At 39.0% G+C, this 20,795-nt stretch overlaps 1 protein-coding gene across 1 annotated transcript in view; it reads right to left on the reverse strand.

The window, feature by feature from the left end:
- Positions 1 to 5,241: 5,241 nt before the first annotated feature.
- Positions 5,242 to 20,795, reverse strand: part of mmp17a (matrix metallopeptidase 17a) — a gene marked incomplete at its 5' end in the record, with an annotated part of 83,533 nt that continues 67,979 nt past the window's right edge. The window contains 4 exons of the mRNA XM_008324818.2: positions 5,242 to 9,255; positions 17,877 to 18,134; positions 18,238 to 18,390; positions 18,767 to 18,849. Coding sequence (XP_008323040.1) covers positions 8,930 to 9,255; positions 17,877 to 18,134; positions 18,238 to 18,390; positions 18,767 to 18,849 — 820 coding nt within the window. The remainder of the gene's footprint in view (positions 9,256 to 17,876; positions 18,135 to 18,237; positions 18,391 to 18,766; positions 18,850 to 20,795) is intronic.

The following is a 20,795-nucleotide window of genomic DNA, read 5'->3' on the forward strand; positions in this document are numbered from 1 at the left end:
TATAAACATGAGCTGTCATATGTGTAATGCACAGCTGGAAGACTCAAAGGTTATGAGAAAAAAAAAGAATCATGTTCATTAGTTGTGTTGTGGATATTTTACATTTACAAATCTGTACAATATGTTAATAAAATGGCAGGTTAACAAACTCTTAACTGTATCTAAAATTTAGGCAACTGGTAATTTAAGCCTACTGCAGTGGTCTTAATATCATAGGAGCACTGGGCCACTGCAACATCATCTTTCGATGTTCAATTAAAAAAAAACACATTTTAGAAAAATAGTCTTGTTAAGAATAAATACTGTGTAATACAGCAGTGCAAAAAGCAGAATACAACCACTTGATTTTTGACTTGTTAAATCACTTAAATGAAAAACATGAAAACACATTTTTTTCAAAGGCAAAATTAATTATTCTAGAAACCTACACATGGGGTGTAGGTTTTATGAGATTTATAGGCCAAAAATGGCCCTCGTGCTAAGAGTTTGTAAACCCGGGCCTACTGTTTCCTTTCAGGGTTGAGGTTGGAGCTGTGGCTAATTCAAAGAACCATCCCTACTCACATTCACACATATGGTCAGTTTAGAGTTAACAAAATTCAGCCCTACGACAAACCAACAGGAAGTTGCATCATTTTAACTTCCTTTTTTCTTTATTTTTTGTTGAAAAAATACCAGATGCAATCTATTCAAGGATTCATTACAATGACGTGAAATCCAATAAAGAAAAGTCATCAAATATATAAAAAAACATTTCGGTCTGTGCCGTGTTTTTTTAGACATTAGAGGTGAATCCACGTCGATGAGATGTGTTTAAAATAGAATAATACTTACAGCACAACAACGCCACCTTGCGGTCACAAAAAGTTCTGTAACACAGCAAAAGTGAGCTTTTGAATGTGTAACAGTTGACCAACGATAGTTGACTAATTTCCCAGCTTTTAACTTTATAATGAATTATAATCATAATAAATAAATCGATTTCTGAATGCACTTGTTTGTAGTTCACTGAATACAGTAAATTTTAAAAGAGTTTGTCACCACTGCCGTCTCACCTTGTTTCCTACTGCTGAAAACACCAACTGTGTTTACAAATATGAGTAATATGAGTGGGGAATGAAGTTCAACACTGATTAACAGCAATGAAAAGTATGATACTCACCAGCCTGACATTAAGACCCACATTAAGAGCTGAATGCCGTGCAGCTGAACGACAGCCAACGTTTGCAGATGGCTGTGAAGGTCGCTGCTTCTTCAAACTTGCACTGAAGTGATCCTGTAAGACTTGATCAGCAAAATAGTTTTTGTCTGCATACTGCATGGTACCTGCCAATAGGTCATGGCAGATATAATTAAAGTGAGAAGCAGAGAGAATTTCACTGGACTTTATTGCAACGAGCCTTGGACCAGGGAGAGACCTCCATATTCACAGTGGTAATCTCTGTTTTTCAAGAGCATCGTTCTGCTCTTAATCCCTTGAGCAACACAACTCCTTAAATGAATCAGTGCTGACTGCAGTTGTCTCATATAATAGTTCAGTAAAACAGCATCTGTGTGGAGGCACAACACTGATAAATGCATTTGGAAACTGTGGATCTTTCTACCCACAACTTGACCATCCATGTTCTCCAGGGTCAATCGTGTAGATACAACTTCTTTGATGCATCGAGGAAATTAACAATGAGGTTCTAGAGCAGTGGTCAGGAACCTGTGGCTCGCAAGCCAGATATGACTGCATCTGGCTCTCAGAGAAATCTTGGCTGGCATTTCTTAACACAATAAGTAATGAATAATTCCGCTGGTATTCAAGTTACATTACAGAAATCATATTGTTAAAAACAACATTCTCAGTCCATTTTGTAGCACACATCTCACGCTGAAAATATAAATTAAATAAAAGTACAGTTAATGATAAAATATAATAGTAAAATAAATGAATGACGGACCTCCTAACATGTGGTGGATTTACAACAGAATAGGTCTTTTTGATGAAGTTTAAAATGACTATAGAATATTTCATAACAGAAGTTGATAAAAACCCAACCGGAGATTTCTATTGTAAAGTAATTCAAATGATTGAATTAACTGCATGAAAATGTAGCAGAAGCTGCATTCATTTGTTCCAAAGTAAATCTTTATGTAAATTAATATTTTTTATTATGCAAAACTCAGGAGATTATAGAAGAGGTTTTTTTCATTATTAGACATTTTAATTGTTTAATATAACAAATCTGTTGTCATATATTTTGAAAAATTATCAGACATAAGAAAAGCTAAAAATGTCTCAGGGACTAATGGGATCATCAGACTTTGTCATTAGGAATGTTGGAATTAAATCTGAAATTGTCTCTCACTGATGAATCTGGATTGGCTGATGTGTGTGTGTGTTTCAGATACTGCTTTATGCCACAGGTTCAATCTTCATATGTTGGAGATCCTGGTCAGCAACATCCAGTCAGATTACATGTATATACATAATACATCGCACTGACAAATCTCGTCAATCAAATGGGTACAGACTTTGAGACCACAGCAAGAAACTGACGGCTCCGTACCTGGAAATATCATGAAGGCAACTGGAATGTAGGAAAACGCTAGAAACTAAATCCTGGCTGAAGTTGTCGCAGTAGATAAAGACACTTGCTGAGCCACAGATGAAGACGAGAAGCTAAAACTCCCATCATCCCACACTGTCACTTTTAACCCTTAACACTTGTCTTTTAACAGCAGGGTCGATGCCTCTGTTGAAACCTCAGATTGTACAGAAATGAACCTGTTCCCTGGTCTATGTGGGCAAAAAGTGGAGTCCAGTGCCACTTCTTTATGGAATGTGATGGTAAAAAAAAGGACCAGAACTCTTTCTGACAACTCTGCCAAATGATCCTCTCAGCACTCAGTCCTAAAACAGCTCTCTCTCTCTCCCTCTCTCTCTCCCTCTCTCTGCTGAGTTGTGCTCCCCCCTCAGCCTCCTCACCTCCTCCCATCTACTCCCACTCTCTTGACAGCATCACTTTTCCACAGTGCAGCGGCTGCGAGAACAATTGCACTTGAGTGTGCAGACACACACGATTAAATACACAAACTGTTTAACAGAAGACTACATGGATCAGTTCTCCTGTAGCGGCTGTTGGCATTTCATCTTCCTCTCGCTGCGGCTGGAGTTAGTGATTCTGGCATCTGTCAGCTAATGGGCCTTGGAGGTAGGACTGCAGTAGAACTTTAAATTAGAAAATAAAGCCATTATTTCCTTTTCTCCACATCAGCGCTAACTGCCTCAACGTCCTCTCACCTGTCTGTCCTTGTCTGTCATTTCCATTTTAACAGGAAACTAATGTCTGTAATGGCGTCTATTTCCTGCACCAAAATCCATAGAGAAAATAAACATTTTTAGCTCAAGGTGACACAAAAGCTGCTGGTTCACCACAGCCCCATTTTATATATCTGTGTTAATTAGTGGAATCCAATCAAGTGTTGAACACCAGAGTCAATTAATGTCATGTTTGAACTTACTCCTGGAGTCAACAGTGGACTGTCCACTCTCTATGTTATGTGATGCAAAAACCAGAGGTGGAATTACATTTACTCATGTTACTGTAATTTGTAATTAGTTTTTGTTAGAAACCTTCTAATTTTTTAAGTAATTTAGGGAATAGGTAATTTTCCCTATTTTACCTTTTACTTAAGTACATTTTAACTCAAGTATTTCACTTTGCTACATTTAAAAAAGTTAAAAAAATTAAATGCGGGGACAATACAATCTGCGTTAATTGAAAAAGAAAATTGCGTGTGGCCAGATAACTTTGACTGAAAGACAGCTGGTGCCAAACAAGTGGAGAAGGAGATACTTGACCATATCTCAACCATGTCTTTGTTTTTAAATGCAAATGAGGCAATAACTTCATCATGCGATGCAAAATGTGCCTGCCCCAGCAGACAGAGAAATCTCCACATCAAACCTCCACGTCAAACCTGTTTCCCAAACGTTATGTTTATTGTTTGGTTAAAACCTTTCTCCGTTAAGAAAAATGTGCCTTCGTGATATCAATTATTTTCACTTAGCTTAGCATCCATACAGATAGCTTACATTTAAAGTAACAAAGTAACTTTTAATCAAAGCAAATTTTAAATTAAGTAATTTTTTACTTTTACTCAAGTAGATTTTTAGGTTGGTACTTTTACTTGAGTAGAATTTAAGCAAACTAAAAATACTTTTACTTTACTACATTTTTTTAGTAATTTTTCCATTTCTAGCAAAAACCAATGGTTTTTCCTTCGGACACTGGTCTAGAAATTTCACATAAGCTTCAGCTGTAACTTGTCCTTAAAATAGTGCAGACTTAGGCTGAAGTTTATATATGTGATTAAAAGTGAATTTCCAGTGTGTCAAAGTTAGGTTTGAATTGAGTTTGACTTAAGTCTCAACAGTTTGGAAAAAATCCTGGCAAATAAAGACAATTGTTTGCACCAAGTCCGACTTGTTTCAAGTCCAAGTCACCGAATATATTACTATAACAAATATAGTGAGCAAGTGGGCTTTAAATCTGTATTAAGTACAAGTTACAAGTCACGTTGAGTCTATTACTATTGGTGGTTGTGAGCACAAGTCCAGGTCAAACATCAAGTTTAAGTTGAGTCCACAAGGTCTTTTTTTGAAGCCTTAAGAGTTACAGCAAATGCCTGTGTCCTTGACAGATATTGAGTTGTGGTCAAGTCAGGTCCCACTGACTGGTTTCACAGATTGACTCAAGTGTAAGTCAAGTCCTGGGTTCTGCGTCAAATTTCAAGTTACAAGAAGTAACTCCAGGTTAAAACCCTAGGGTTTCAGGTCCATGTCCTTGTCACATTTTTGATGGTTGTTAAACTCACAAATACTTATTCAAGCTATTTTCTCCAGGAAATTCAGTGGGAGTCTGAGACGATGAAGATAAGTTTGAGTGCTAGTCACTTTAAAAGGTTAAACACATATTTACAGCTGAAGGCCAAAATGATGTGACTCAATGATAAATCGCCACGACCAATAAAAATAAAAGCATTTTAGAAAAAGCTTCAACCGTTAAATTAAATTTTACTTTCCATACTTGAGCAAATATATGACAATGATTTGTCTGCTTGGAAACATGAGTTCAAGCTAAATTAGTTTGACAAATGGCTGAATAACATCTTGTAGCCTTTCACCCACTTATACCAGACATTTTCTGGCCATCAGACCAAACCAGTTAATTAACACCAGTCAAGTGTGTCAGGAGAAGTAAAGGAAAATTGCTGTTCTGAGTGGTGTCGCACTCTGAACTGCGGAAAGAAACGAAGTTGAAATGCTGAGGAAATCACAATGAATTTGTTTTTTTCATGTACTAAGCCGGGAGAAAAACATTGGAAGAAAAGGAAACAAAAAAAAAAACCTATTACACCAGAACAAAATAGTTATGTTTGTGTACGCAATTACAGAATTGAAAAAGTGACTGTCAACAGAATATTTAACAGTGAACTGAGAGCAGACATTGCTGTCGTTGATGTTGTTTAACAAAGTGAAGATTGGTTCCGAACAACTGAACGGAACGCCGTTGTAGTCGTGTCCCATTTATTTTCAGTCTGAGTCGACAATGATTGAGTGTGTCGAGTACAAATGAAATGCCCGAAGTCAAAAGTCTTTACTTCTACAGCTGAACTAGAAATACAGAAGCAACCAGGGTCGGGAAAATAATGGAGTACTGCGGCAGAAATTCTTGCAAAGTAATTTGCCAGTGTGTTAGCTAACTAGCCTGCAATTCAAACAACATAGAAATAAAAAAAGAAAAGGACATAAAATAGCCAAAACAAAAACTTTGTAGCTCACCATAGCAAAACAAGCTAACACTTGCCAAAATTGCATTGTATTTAATCAACCAATACAAAGAAAGGCAAAAGAAACCATTTATAAATCATGAAAACATGTTAAACACAAAAACGTTACAATTTTAGGTAAGGTTCTACTTTAACTAGAATTTGCAAAATTGTCCAGATGACATTAAATATATAATTACTGTATAAATACGAATATTACCCAAACACCAGTGACCACACGGAGGCAGCGGTCGTCTAGAGTGTTTTATTTTTTTTCTACAAAAATATTTTACATTAGAAAAACCACAGCTTGAAATATACACAATCCACTCAGGTTGTTTTTTTTTTTTTTTTGCAGTAACCATGGAACATCTCAAAACTTAAATATATTTGTCTATATTTAAAGTGTAGGTAAATATAAATGCAAGAATACTGTAGATCTGGTGGAGGGCGGATGATCATGTGACTCAAAGTAATGTGTAGTAACATTCTATTATTATGGATTAGAAAAATACAACAAGACCGTCAGCTTTTCTTTAAAAACCTGGGAGAAACTGTGAGAGATTTAAGTTAAGACGACGACGTTGAGCAGGAAAGTGTGGTAGCGTGGCTCTAACAGGAAGTCTCTTCCCTGTCCTGCTTCCAACATTCCAGCATGCACTTCTCCCTATGTAGTGGTACTGGATAGTATCTCCGCCGTCCATCCGTTAGCAGCTCCTGCTAGCTATTCATCTACCTGTCCACATCCCAGCAGGTCTTTCATGTGTCTTCCTCCCTGCACCCCATGGGGCCATTCATCTGTAAACCCAACCATCAATACAGGCTAGACTACCTCCCATGGTGCTTTTCACCTGTCTGCCTTGATTCATGCCAGGTTGTCAGTCACCTGTCCGACTACAGTATCCACTTCTCCAGTGTCGGTCGTTAGCCGCGGTTTGAGTCTTTTTAGGCAGCTCCTCCTGTCAGACCGGCTTAAATACTGTTCCCCTGTCTCTGATTGATGGACCAAAACCCCGACCATGGTCAGGACTATAACCTTGTTCTGATGTCAGCACTGCATGCTGGTAGGCATTAGACAGCTTGGCAGAAGTCTCTACTTGGCAGGTGCTATTTAAAGCAACATTTCTGACATTACTGGGAATGAGCTTCCATCTAAAGAGTTTCTTGGTGAAAGTTGGATGAAAATGAGGCAACAAACAGACTCAAAGGTGAGCTGTCAGAAAGACAAATTGACAAAATACTCATATGAAAATACCTAGACATGAATAAAGCAATATCTCTGCGTGTTTCCAGTTCAAACACTTTTGCGACTCGTGTTTCCGTCGGCAGTAGAAATACAATCTTTCATCATTTTAACAGGTTTCCATTTAGAGTCGTTGAAAAATCTCTGATGGTTTTCATTCATCCGGGTCATTTCATCCAATGTTCAGAATCAAAAAGTCAACTAGATTGGCTGGGTTCATTCTTTTAGGGTTGATAAACATAATCAACAAAACTCTTGACACAGATGCGATGATAAAACTTGTCAAAGATGTTGGAGACGCCTGAGAGAGGTTTTTTTTAGATGTTTAAATACAAAGTATTTAGGAATACATTACATATTTTATCCGAGATCTCTGTTTTTCCTTTAGTTAAACACCGAGCAATCTTTTCGGACAATAGGTGAAAAAATCCATCTCATAAATATGTTGATAGAATTATTATTATCCTCCTCTTCATCCGACTTAAACTTCAACTACGATGATGTGTTTTGGGAGGAAATCAAAGCATTTTAAGTTGACTTCTGTTAAAATCAGTACAAAAGAAGAAGAAGGGAAGCATTAGAGGAAGGACAGGATCAGCTTATGGGAGGAGAATCACAGATTTAAGTATTAAATGGATAAATTAAGCCTTTTTATTCTTTCTGATTTGTAGAGTTCAGTGAGTGACTGAACAACATGTTGGCTGAACTTGAAGGTCACTTTGTATTTTATAAACAGACAATGCTTTAGCAACCATTTCATCCGAAACAAAGTAAATGATTTCCTTAAACGCTGAAATACTTTTGAAGATAAATTTGGCAGAAATTTCCTAAAAATAAGACAATAGATGATATGGTTATATACTGCCCTCTGTCGTTGTTCTCTCTTTTTTCTTCCTATGGCAATGATCAAAATGTGTATAGCTGTAAATGTTGATCAGTGGCAAATCGACCCAGTGGGGGGGCAGCGATACCACTCGCTATGATGCCAACTGGTGTTAATTTGGAAAGACCAAAAAGTGTAGGGCCTGTGCTTGTGTGACAAACCCTTTTCAAGGGGTCTCAGCCACACCCAGCAGTCATCAGGTGAAGGTGGGGTAGAAACCTGGATGGTTTTCGTGGCTGTTGAAGGGCTGTACAAAGAAACAAAAAACCATTCACACTCACATTCACACCAATGGTCAATTAACCCTTTTCCGCATGTTTTTGGACTGTTGGAGAGAACTGGAGCCCCTGGAGATAAACACACGTGCAAACTCCATACTGAAAGATAGAGGATCGAAGCAGCAAACAGGTGACCTTCCTAATGTAAGTAAATCTGTCTGCACTGTAGCTTTAACTCCACACTATAGCCCTCCAAATTTGACTCTTACATACTTCTCCTTGGAGTACAGTTAGCAAATGAGCACCACGCTAGCTCCATAAGCACGATGGAGCATAACACAAGCAGAGTAAGGAGGCAGAACTTAGGGATCGGTCAACTGGTGCTCAGTACTGGTACTATTCTACTTCACATTATATTCCTTTGCAGAGACAAAATAGTAATTCAAGATTCTAAGCAACAAAATTGTGATTTTGTGTGAGAGTATTAAGGAAGTTGACGGCCTCTGGGAACACCAAAGAACGACTGATGTGAGAAGTCAATGCACTTTTCAAACAGAAAGGTGCTCGAGCAAAGCAATGAGTGGCATGAGAAATAAATAACAACAACAACAAAAACAGCAACAAAACATACCAATTGATATTAATATAAACAAACAGTTTTATCTAGGGCTGTGTGTCCCCCTGCCCCCCCCCGCGTCCTCCCGCTTCCAGTTTAATAATCTCTGCATTGCACCAAACCTGACAACTTAGTCCCAAGCTTTGGCATCATAGTATTTCAGAGTGGAGGGCCATCAAGAGCGTCCACAGTGGGGGTAACAGCCAGATGGGGGACAACGAGGGGCGGGCACCCAAAGGCGAAGCGGTGTCGGAGGTGCAGGAGCAAACTTCGTACCCGTTCTCCGCGTGGTCGGGGTGAAGGTGAACGTTGACCCTCGTCTCTGTTATTTTGAGCTCTGTGTCTGGAGAGTCCGACTGCATCTCTGTGCACAGGAGCCAGTCTTTGGCGATGAGGCGGGGGTATCCTGGCTCCACCTCCATGCCACTGCCAGGTACTCGCCAGTACTCCTTACCCTTGAAAAAGTAGGATGAGCCTTTACAAGAAGAGACATCAGAACAAGGTGTATCAGAAAACAATAAAACACTCGTCCTCACATGAGGGTGAACATTTTTTTTCTCCCCTTTTAGGCCGACACAAGTAAAAACAGTGATGGAAATTGAGCGGAGCACAGATGCACAAACAAGGTTATTGAGAAAGACCAACACGGTAGTTCTTCTTCTGCCTCCTTTAACCTATTTCTGCTCTCCCTCCAGCATTGAGCCTATCATGCCAACTCTCTCCCTGCATCATCTTCCATATCCATCTCCTAAACCTGTGATTTCTCTTGGGGGGGCTTGACTGTATCTCTGCTCGACAGTCACACTCACTCTTCTCACTCAGTGTTCCCAACAACTTGTCACTACATCTGTTATTTTGCTGTTGTATTTCAGCATTTTCTCTCCTGTTCACTGCAGCCTGAAGCCTGATAACAACTGTGCTGTGGCTCCAGTTCCATAAGCTAAAGGTGTGTGTTTGAGAATGTCTGAGTTCTTGTTAGATTAGAGTGAATTCAGTGTCCTTTCCACAGATGCAGAGTTTTGATCTAACTCGTTTGTTATTTGTTAATACACAGGCAAAGCAACGTTATTACCGTGTGCCCCGACACAAGTATCTATTAAATATCTGTTACGCACATAAAGTATCAAAAGGAGGTATTTGGGGTCTCCAGGAACTTGGTAGCTGGTTTGGATTAGAGTGGTAAGATATGGTGAGTGTGTCCTCAGTAAAGGACATGGACATGGACATCAGATGGATCTGCTTTACTCAGTTGTGGATATATATTTCTGCTGTGGTAGCAGGAAATCAAGTAAAACACAATGATGAATGAGGTAAGAAGTGGGAAGAAAATCAGGACTGCACAGAGACGGAAATGAATACGCACATACACAAAGTAAGGTAAAATCGAACAGATCCAGTCATGTCACATGACCAATGACTAGAAGAGAGCAGTCCTTTAAGTGAAACTGAAAGTGATTCATTGTCATTGTGACACAGCACACAATGAATGACATGTGTCCTCTGCCTTTAACACATCACCTTAGTCAGCAGGGGGCAGCTCAAGCTGAGCGCCACGGGAGCAGTGTGTAAGGTAGTCCGCTACCTTAACCACCAGGGCACCACTGCACCTAAATACACTAATGGTAGCGATTAAACTACTTACCGGTAGGTTACATTGTGTTAAAAATAATGTAATGTGTTATGACTAACACACTAAATAAATATTTAAGTTGTTAAATGGCCAGTATTTGTGTTCTACTGGGTTAAAAACCCTACACAGTCAAATTAAAAATTCTGATACTGTCCATCACTAATATGTGCTCTCTGTTACGTACTTGCCTAATCCAGTAACTATTGTCCCCAACTATTGTTGAGAATATAAAAGTTTGAAAACTTTACATTTAGGATGGTATGTGGCAAATGCTGGCAAGAATACGACACACTAGCTCAAAATTAGCTACAGAAGTAGTTATACGTAATTACATAGAAAACAGACCCATCTCAAGGGCAGCCTGTGTTGTTATTGAAGAGCGTGACCTACAGTAACCCCAACAGGATTACACAACACCCTCATGCTGTACATCAACTCTTCACATCAGCCCCTCTATACCTTCTGCTAACTGTGGCAACGGGTGAAAAATGGTGAAACGCTGTTACCTCCCTCAGAGACTGACCTGGATCAGTAGCATGAACGTCCTGTTAATTAGTCTGTTTTGCTCCAGTTTTCAACATCTACAAGTCTTTTAACAGCGTTTAATCTGAAGGGTTTACCTTGGAGACTAGTTTCTTGGCCGAGGCTGCCAAAACAATGCAAGATAAAGTAAACATTATTAATCCCAATGGGAGGAGTATGGAGTCTAGAATGAAGTCTACAGCATTTGACCTGGTTTAATTACTCAGATACAGTGGGCCAACTCACTGCGTCTCCCGAGGAACAATTCCAGAAGATCTTATCAATTAAAGAGGAAACAACAGGAACATAAAGGTGTAATCAGTCACACAAATGAAAACAAACAAACAAACAATAATGTCACTGGATACGGTTCAGAGGTTTTACATCAAATCAATGTAGTATTTCTTAAATTCAAATTACAACATTCATTTCTGCAATAAAAAAGTTTATTTTACTCCTCTAGTCTGTCAAAAACCACAAAACTGACTTTAAAGCACAGTAGTAAAGTTTACTTCTGTAAACAGGTTAATTGCTGTGTGGATTTAGCCAGCTGATAGTCTACCTCTAGTCCAACATTACAGTTCATCTCCTCTTCTCCAACACCAACCCGTCTATCACCACTGCGAACAAGATCTCAGTTTCAGTTACCGGTCTTTCAAACATGGGAAGTTCAATTAAGTTACTTTTATTTATAAAACAAACACAAACAACATAAAATAATTAAAAAGAAACCATCAACTTCAACTGACGCCACACACTCAGTCACTCAGTGACAGGCAGCAGGAGATCACATAGTGATGACATTGCGTGACATTGTTGGCTTGTCCAGCAACAAAAACAGCAAGTTATGGTACGACAACTGGGGCAATTTGTTATTAAAATTTTCCACTGTATATGGAATTAAGCTATACTACCAAACAAACATCTGTCTTCTCTGGCGAGGATATGTACTTATATGTACATCCTCATCCACAAAAGTTTGTCCTTTGCCCTCAAGGTGTAAATGAATCGTTGAGTCCTGCCCTGAGGAGCTGGCTCTTCTGTGTTGGATGAGAGGTGAAACGTCTTCAACAAACCTACTCCGTCCGGTTGCCCTCGATGTAACTATTTTTGGATAAGATGACCTGGATGACTGAGAGCCTACACTGACACCAATGTGCTTGTACATGTCTCTGCCCACATGTACTGCACTTCCTGGCCTCTGTTTTTCCACAAAGACACTACGCAGCTTCTTGTGATGGTCTCTTACAGTGGAAAACCACATGTCCAATACTCTGGAACCTCACTGATAAGAATTTTTTGCCTTGACTGGCTTCAACAACTCTTTCTCCACACGTAAACCTTATTTTTGAAATTCCTCAAGGACACTTTCACTTTCCAAAATGGTCTATAACAATCTGGTGAAAAAGTCCAAGCATGCCGTGAACAGGCCAAGTTAATAGGGTTTGTTTACCCCAAGTATTTTACCCCAATGAAAAACACAGCCGGACCATTCTGACCTTTTCCTCTCACGGCGACACCATGTGTCTCTGCAGGAAACGATGCCGTTCATGTCAAGAATATACAGTACTATTTGGGAATTGAATAACCCAAGACAGCTTTCTTTCTGATTGATTTTAAATTTTTATGACCATGATTTTTATTAAATCTTCTCTATTGTTCTCCACATCCTCCTTGGCTGCACAGTGATTAATACCAACCAAAAAAATAGGCTTCTGTCAGAAGTTTGCAAAAATGGAAAATCTAATAAAACAGAATCAAATTGAAGAAACGGTTTGATGCAAGTAATCAATGCCTTAGCCTTAATAGTGTTCTGCAGCATTTTGCAACACATTTTATGAACTACATATGGACAACTAATAATTACTCTTGTAATTATGCTGTTGCCTAATGTTATTATATTATACAAGTTATGAGCCCATATACAGTACTTGTGTGTTTGTGTATTTATATTTTCTGTGTATATATATAATATATATAAGTAAGTCCTTACAGGTATGGTGAGCATGTACTTTTAAATGTAGTACATGTTACATTTAAATCTTAATCTTAAGGCAGTAGTTCTAAAATTGTGGGGCAGGCGACATGGCGAGGGGGGGGGGGGGGGGGGGGGAAAAAAGGGTATCATTGCTGTTGTGCTTGAATGATAACAAGCCACTAGACTCGGGCAGCCATTGATACAGTGTTTTGTATACATAAAAATATACTCGTCATCAGGTTCTCAATAGTATTTACAATCGTGGGGGTTGAGGGGTTAAAACATTTCTGACCCTAAGGGGTGGCATGACAAAAAATAACCCATACCCAGTGAGACCTGAAAAATGGACCCCCAAATTGTAGCTATACATAGAACACATACAATCACAACCACACACATATAGGTTTTTGTGTTTTGTAAATCTTCCACAGCTTCTTACACTTCCTGTACCTTAACTAGGACAAATCTATACCTAATCTTAATCCATATCCTAACTCTAATCCTAACTCCAAACTATATCTTTAACCTCAAAATCTTCCAAATCAGACCTTCAAAATATCCCCAAAAGAAAATGTGTCCCCACAACCAGTGTTTATACAGAATAAATGTCCCAACAAGAATAGCTGCACCAGAACACAAAACCATACACAGGTGGAGACAATTGCTTCACATTCAAAATCAGCAATACATTAGCTATTTTAATTTGTTGATTGAAAAGGCTGTGTGTAAACATTGCCTTGGGCTTACCTAAATGAATGGTTCAATTTGTTCAGGTAAAAGTCAAACAGCAGGAGTCACACTAGAGTAAATTAAAAGAGCATCAGCCATTAGAAGTAATCTTTTATTTCAATGCAAGGCATCACAGCTGTGAGACTGCATACTGATATGCTGTAATAAATACAACTGATTTACAGTACTCTGAGTTCTACACACCATATTGTACAAATTCTTTTTAATCAAGAAAAACACGCTAAATTTTGAACTCATTGACAGAACAACACTGTATGCACCTCCTATGGAACCTCCTAGAAAGTGACTTGTGTATCTTGCATGCCTTGTTGACATATCTTTTGTTTCTCTGTGGTAACAACACCACTCCATACCATACATTACCATACCATACTGCACCACACCGTACATTATCATACCGTACCGCACCACACCGTACCGTACCATACCATACCATACTATAACACACCACACCACACCATACCATACTAAACCCCACTGTACCGTACCGTACTGCACCACACTATCTTAAATTTCTTAAGCACTTAAAGCACCTCGGTTGACAAAATGCTGTACAGTATGCAGTATGGAAAAACAAGGACGTTGTCTCTAAGGTAAATTCTTTACAATCAGGTGTAGTTCATTAGCAGTTTATTAACAGCCCCTCTCGAAAATAAACAGATAGCAGTCCATTGAGTACTGCTGACAAAATAGGGATTTTTTTTCTGTTTAGAACATACGATGTAAGGATGTTTGTCACTCATGGTTCGATCAATACGAAACGTCTTGTGGATCTGGACCATAGTTGCTAATGTCAAGTTTCCAAAACATCAATATTTGTTTGGCTGAACAAATCTTTTCATAATGCCTAAGTAGACCTGTAGCCACTGTTACTTAGGGACCATGACAGTCTAAATGAGTTAGTCATCAGTGACCCATGGTGGCCTTTTTTTCCACAAGTTAATGTCAATGGTTGTTTAGCTGTGGCCCATATGTCTGGAGAACAATGAGCCAATTTGAGGCCGTGAACAGGGAACAGGACGTGTGCCGTCCATCTGGCACCGACATTTCTTTCCCCGATGTGTTTTAGAAATTACACAGACTATAATTACATTCTGGAAGCGGTTTAATTATATATGAACAGAAGGCAACAGAATGCCTGCCCCATGCTGGTGCAACCAAACGCCACAAAGGTCTGCTTTGTCACCTTAAATTCTCAGAAAGGCAAAAGCACCGACTGCGCCACTGTGTATTTTAGCAAACTTTAGAAACCTTAAAGTTGAATTTGCTGCAAAAAAAAAAGTTTTAATGACAACAAAACTAAACATGATATAGATAGATAATAAATCAAAGTATTTATTTATTTATATTTATTTTAAAATTTCTGTTAATAAAGATCAACATTTAGTTATTAATTAATTAATTAAGTAATTAATTATTATTTATTTATTTAGTAATTTAGGGTTCACCTTGTCCTGGAATTCAATAGTAACATTTAATTTAGCTTTTTAGAAAACATTTTGACTATTTCTGGGTAAAGGTTTGGATTTAAAAAAAAACAACCAAACAAAACTCTGTTGTGGTTATTTAATGACCAGTCCTTTATGAATTAAAAGAAATGTCCAATCCATGAATGCTAAAAGTTAATTGCTAAAAACAATGCTAAATGCTAAAAACAATCGTCAAATAATCATTTAGTCCACAAAAAATGGACATGTCAACAAAAAAAAAGGAATTCCTTTTTCTTAATAAAAAAGATTAGTGATAACAAGAACAATGGCTACAATTTTGTTAGATAGGGCAAGGGGTAAGGGCAAATCCAGGGCAACCTGGGGTTAGCTTATCTTTTGCTCAAATCTATGACACAAAAAGTAGTCTTTTTAATAGTTTTTGAAAAACCAGCATTTAGGAATAAGAAGCACAAAAGATCTGGGAAAATAAACTACATGCCCAACTTTTAACTTGGGTGTAATTGAATGATTTGGACTGCGGTTTGCAGCTTCATGGCTATGTCCATTTCTTATATACGGTCTGTAAGGTTAATAGCTCTAAAAGAAGGTGGCTGCTCTTGATGCAGACAGTTTGAAGAAAAATGTATGTGAAAAAAACAAACAAAAAAAAACAACTAAACACTGAGAGACTCCCCTCATTTTGCAGTGACTCCTCATGATGGAACTGACTCCTGGGTCTGATCAGACTGATCAGCTGTGAGACATTGACTGGCCCGAGGTCAATGAAGGAGGAACATCGTGTATTGGTTCCTCCTTAATGAGATTAGTAGCCATGTCACGATAACTTAGTGTTTTTGTGAGGGAGCGTGTGCTCCATGAATCTGACTGACTGCTCTGAGCTCACAGGAGCCAGCCAGGATTAATAAGACGCGACCGGCTGCTAGATTTATAACAGCCGACACCACTCGTCGCTGTGTTGGAGGTGGAAAGGTCGAGGCTTTTTTTAATGTCAAGCTGAGATGCATGCAAGTCTTACAACCTCTCCCCGGTATGCTGTCTTATTGCCTGTAATCTAAAGAAGTTGGTTGTCTGGAAATTCCAGCGTCTTCAGTCCCTGAAGGCGAAAAATGCTGTAGAACATTTTTATTTCCTGTTGCTTTTACGCATCCTTTATTCTCACCAGGTGCTTGTATATGTCTGTAATGGAGAGACCTGTGCGGTCATCAAGTCTGTGTGAGATGATGGAACTCAGAATGTTGAGTTCACCTGTGGGTCAGACATTAGCAGGGGTTCTGGAGCTCAGTAGGAGGAAGAGAATTTTATCTATGCAAATGATTTTGTTCGTAGGCACGCTGGAGTGCTTTTTTTTGAGAATTTTATCTATGCAAATGATTTTGCTGGAGTGCTTTTTTTAAAATAAATCACGAATAATTAGCAAACTCAGAAGTCATATTGCTTTTCTAGTGGTTTCTTAAATGTTGGGTCATGACCTAAATATTGGGTTAATAAAATAAGCAGGTTGGATCTGGACCCTAAATAATACCCTAAGTGACTTGTTTGAAATATAAGACTTCTATCAAAGAAGCACTAATTTAATCTTCTTTACTTCTCAAGTGTGGCTACAGTTTGCGTAGCGATTTTGAGAAACCTAACCTGGGATTGTGGATGGAAGGTGGTATTCCTACCACTGTGTCAACCTAGCCCGTATATACTGTGTATATACAGTATATACTGCATATCTCTCTTGGCTGATTGTGTTCATTGTTCAGTTCTAGTATCCCATGCACTTAGAACACACTCGCCTTCTATGGAACACATGCTAATCAAATGCTAACCCACACTTTATATAGAGTTAAAATAGAACCTGTGTTGCAGCTATTTTTTGTAACTGAAATGTGGCTTCAGTGTCACTGTACTGCAGAGGTTCCCAAGTCACCCTCGGTTGTCATGCTAGTAGTCATGCTAGCAGTGCTTGAGAATCCCTAATGTTTTGCATTGCAGTTCTCCCTTGGTTATTTTTTAGACGCCCCAGCCTGATAACCACGGGTCCAATCCCAGTGATTCTTGAATAACTAGAACATAGCTTGACCAGTGATGCCTCTACTGCCCTAGGAAATATTTGGAGTACATTATTATATGCACAGCTACTGTATGTCCATTATTGTATGTGGCGACATATGCAGGATGCCCCCCACTTGTCAGGTCTGGTATTTGTGTTAAGGTACTGTCTTTAAACCATTTTCTAAAATCAGCAAAATTACTTTTTTAAGCCAATATACTTTTGTTGCTAAAAACAAAACTGGATTTGGACTAAAAATCCTAAGCAAACTGCTGAGGTAGAGGTCTGACTTTTGAAGGAACAGTGCTTTAAACTGTCTGGGCAGAAAAGATGACATTAAATTTCATTCTAAGTAGTAATAAACATCTTTAAAAGTTCTTGATTTGACATGGGAGACTCTCTACACTGTGTATTTTCTGTAATTTGACAAGATTGCCCTGAATGAATGAACCAAAATGTTGCATTATTACCATAGAGGAAAAAAAGCAAAATTGAAGCGTTTTGCACAAAGCAGTTTTTTTCCCTGTGCAATCAATTTCTGTAAACATATTCTATTAGGTTTACATTAGCATTCGCAAATTTGTCTTGATGTTTTTATTACTTTTCATATAACAAGGACATTTCTGCTCATTGCTTTTTCAATGTTGCTTGATCCTGCAGTCCTTTGATAGATGCAGTGCACAGAGAATGAATATTAAAAAAAAGCTGCTGTTTTTAGTCTACTCACCATCCGACCACCTCATGGCATCATCCAGGTTTGGGGGCAGCCCCTTCCACAGCGTGCTGTCTTTAGGGTACCCCTGGTCCATGTGTCTCAGATGGTCGTCGTAGCGCCAGTACTGGTTGTCCTTGAAGAAGTAAGTTTTGTCGTTGTGTAACCAAACAAAAGCTGCGTCCACTCCCTCCGAGGGTAAACCAAAGTCAGTGATTTGACGAGGGTAACCCTCCTCCACGATGTTGTCTTTAAAGACCCAGTACTTCAGACCTGGGGAAGGGGGATTCAGAAATAAAATGGGGAGAAATTATAACTTTATGCATTGTAAGAATGAAAAATATCAAAAAATATACACGCCCATGATGATATTCACCTTTGAAAAACACTATTTTGTGGTCTCCTGGTCGCTCGTACACAGCGTCGACACTGTCCAGATTGGGAGGAAGGCCTCTCCAGAATCGATGGATCTGAGCCGGACGGAGAGACACTAAATGCTTCTCTCGAGTCAACCTCCAAAAATACTTCCCTGGGATGAAAAAGAAAATATTTACAGCTTGGGATATCTGTCATGTCCCCTGGGAAAGGTGACAAGTCTAATTTCATGGACCTCCAAAGGTCATAACCAATGACCTTGATGACCAAGTGTGATGACGTACAGTATATTGTATAAATATAAACAGCCTCTTTCCATGGGTCACCATTTGAAGACCATTTGAAAACACTTTACGCATTAAACTCCCTCTGATTTTTGGTGTAGATATTATAGGTTCCTAAAAGTCTGATTTATTCATAACTAAACAACACTTTCATATCTCTAATTTAACGTCACTGCCCTGAGCAGAATGGGTGTTAATAGTAGGTCCGACCCAGGCCTCAGTCTGGTCTTCATCAAACTGAAATACCTTTGAAAAAGAAAGCCTCCCCACGTATTTGTGCCACAGCGTCAAAGTGACTGGTGCATCTGTCTGGGGCGTCCTGAGCCAACCTTACAGAGAGAGAAACAAAATACAAAAACAACAACTAATATAATTACATTTACTCACCAAGAGTCAGAAAATGCCAATGCATGCGCTCCCTCTGATTACATAGACTGCACATGAGGCGGGTCACCACCAGGATGACACAGTTAGCTGCCCCAGTGCATTTATCTCCCGGCCTAATAAAGTGATTTAAAATGGGGACGTGGTCAGCCTGCAGATGATGAAGCCATTAGCACTACAGGACGGCCACTGTGAGTGGGAGGCCGTCGGCCCTCCTGTTATCAACAAAGGTCTCCATTCAGATCTCCATTAACACAACACTGCTGCTGAGTGAGCAATTTGTGACCTTTGTCGGCCAGAGTCAGGCTAATCCATGTACGACGCCCCTGACAGAGGTGGTGAAAAATGAGCGAGGGTGGTGAAAAGTTACCAGGGTAAGTGGGATTTAATTTAAAAGCACTGCAGAGAGTGTACAGGTTCAGCTGAGTGCCGAGAGTACGGAGGTCAGCCAGAGCCAGCTGACATTTTCACTTTAATTTGAAGCACATTTTGATTTATTCCCACTTACAATAGCTTCCATTTGCCTTAATGCAGATAATTCTTGAGAAAATTCTGATCATTGAAACTTCTGAGGTCAGGTCCAAGTAGTGGAGAAGTAGAAGTATTTGTTTTATTAAAACGCAAAGCAATGTATTGTGAACTACTAGTCTGAATATGACCAAAATAATCTGAAGTTGGATAAACGCTTGAATAATCGTATATAAAATAATTAAGAAAGGAACTTAACCATAAGTGGAAAAAATGCTAAAGGCTAGCCTTTATACTATAACTATATGAATGATATTTACAAGATCAGAAGGATGAAAAAATACAGCAAAGAAGGAGCCAAATCAAAAAAACAAATGTAGTCCAAGTTACATTAAAAAAACAAAAAAATTAAATTGACTCCATTTAACTCTGTAGTTAAACTGCTAACAATTGCACCCCCTACAGTTGGGGTGTGAGCACAATGTAAATGCTGATGTTAATTGTCATCAAAAAATCCTTAAACTATACAAAAATGAATACAATTGGGACGTTCTGGTCATTTCGTGGGGACTTTCTTCATCTTTGCAACAATGTTTTGCAGCAACATAACCCTGTCCATTTCTTATGTCTCCTCCATGGTCTGGACACAGATGAGGCAGAAATGAACTCCTCACATGAACTAATGATGTGAAACTGCAGTTTACACACTTGTGTGTCCAGGGCCGTCTTCTTAATCCACTCTAGTTTATGTTCTGTGACGCCTGAATGACACGTTACACCGCTCTCCATTCAGGGACCGCGGCTGTTCCAGATGTTCTGGTGCAGGGTGAGATGTCTTCGCAAATGGTGAACATGCTGTAATGCAATTTCCTGCTAATATTCGTCGTCGTCAGTAGATGGGTTTAATCCCCCCTCATCATTTCTGCTGGTCTATCCCAGTGCCCATTTTTACAGAGTCCAGTTTCTAATGGTCCACAGAGGGTGGAGGTTTTCAGCCTCTACAGATCTTCTCATCACACTGGTGCTCTCGGACCATGTGTGATGGTTATGAAGAAGACATTATCATCTCAGATGTCCACCTGAGGCTGATTGATACCTTCCTATCCAGATGCTCGTGAAACTTTCAGTTCCAGTGACCGGAGGATATGGAAAGAGGCAGTTATTGTGTCCATCCTTCCGCAGTGAGCAGCAGTAGCAGCAGTAGCAGCAGCAACAGCAGCAGCACTGGTGCTCACTGCAGCTCCTGAGGCTAACAGCTCTTAAATCACATTTATTAGATATTTTATATCCCTTTTTTTTTCTTCTTCCAGTGCAGCGTTCCCTCACTGCAGGAGTTTGTGGCACAGAGGTGACATAACATTTCAATATTAACACTCATGTATCCTCTTCTACATGTAGTACTAAAAGTAAATATTTCAAGTTT

This window comes from Cynoglossus semilaevis, chromosome 14 (assembly GCF_000523025.1).
Source record: "Cynoglossus semilaevis isolate Cse_v1.0 chromosome 14, Cse_v1.0, whole genome shotgun sequence".
NCBI classification, from domain to species: domain Eukaryota; kingdom Metazoa; phylum Chordata; class Actinopteri; order Pleuronectiformes; family Cynoglossidae; genus Cynoglossus; species Cynoglossus semilaevis.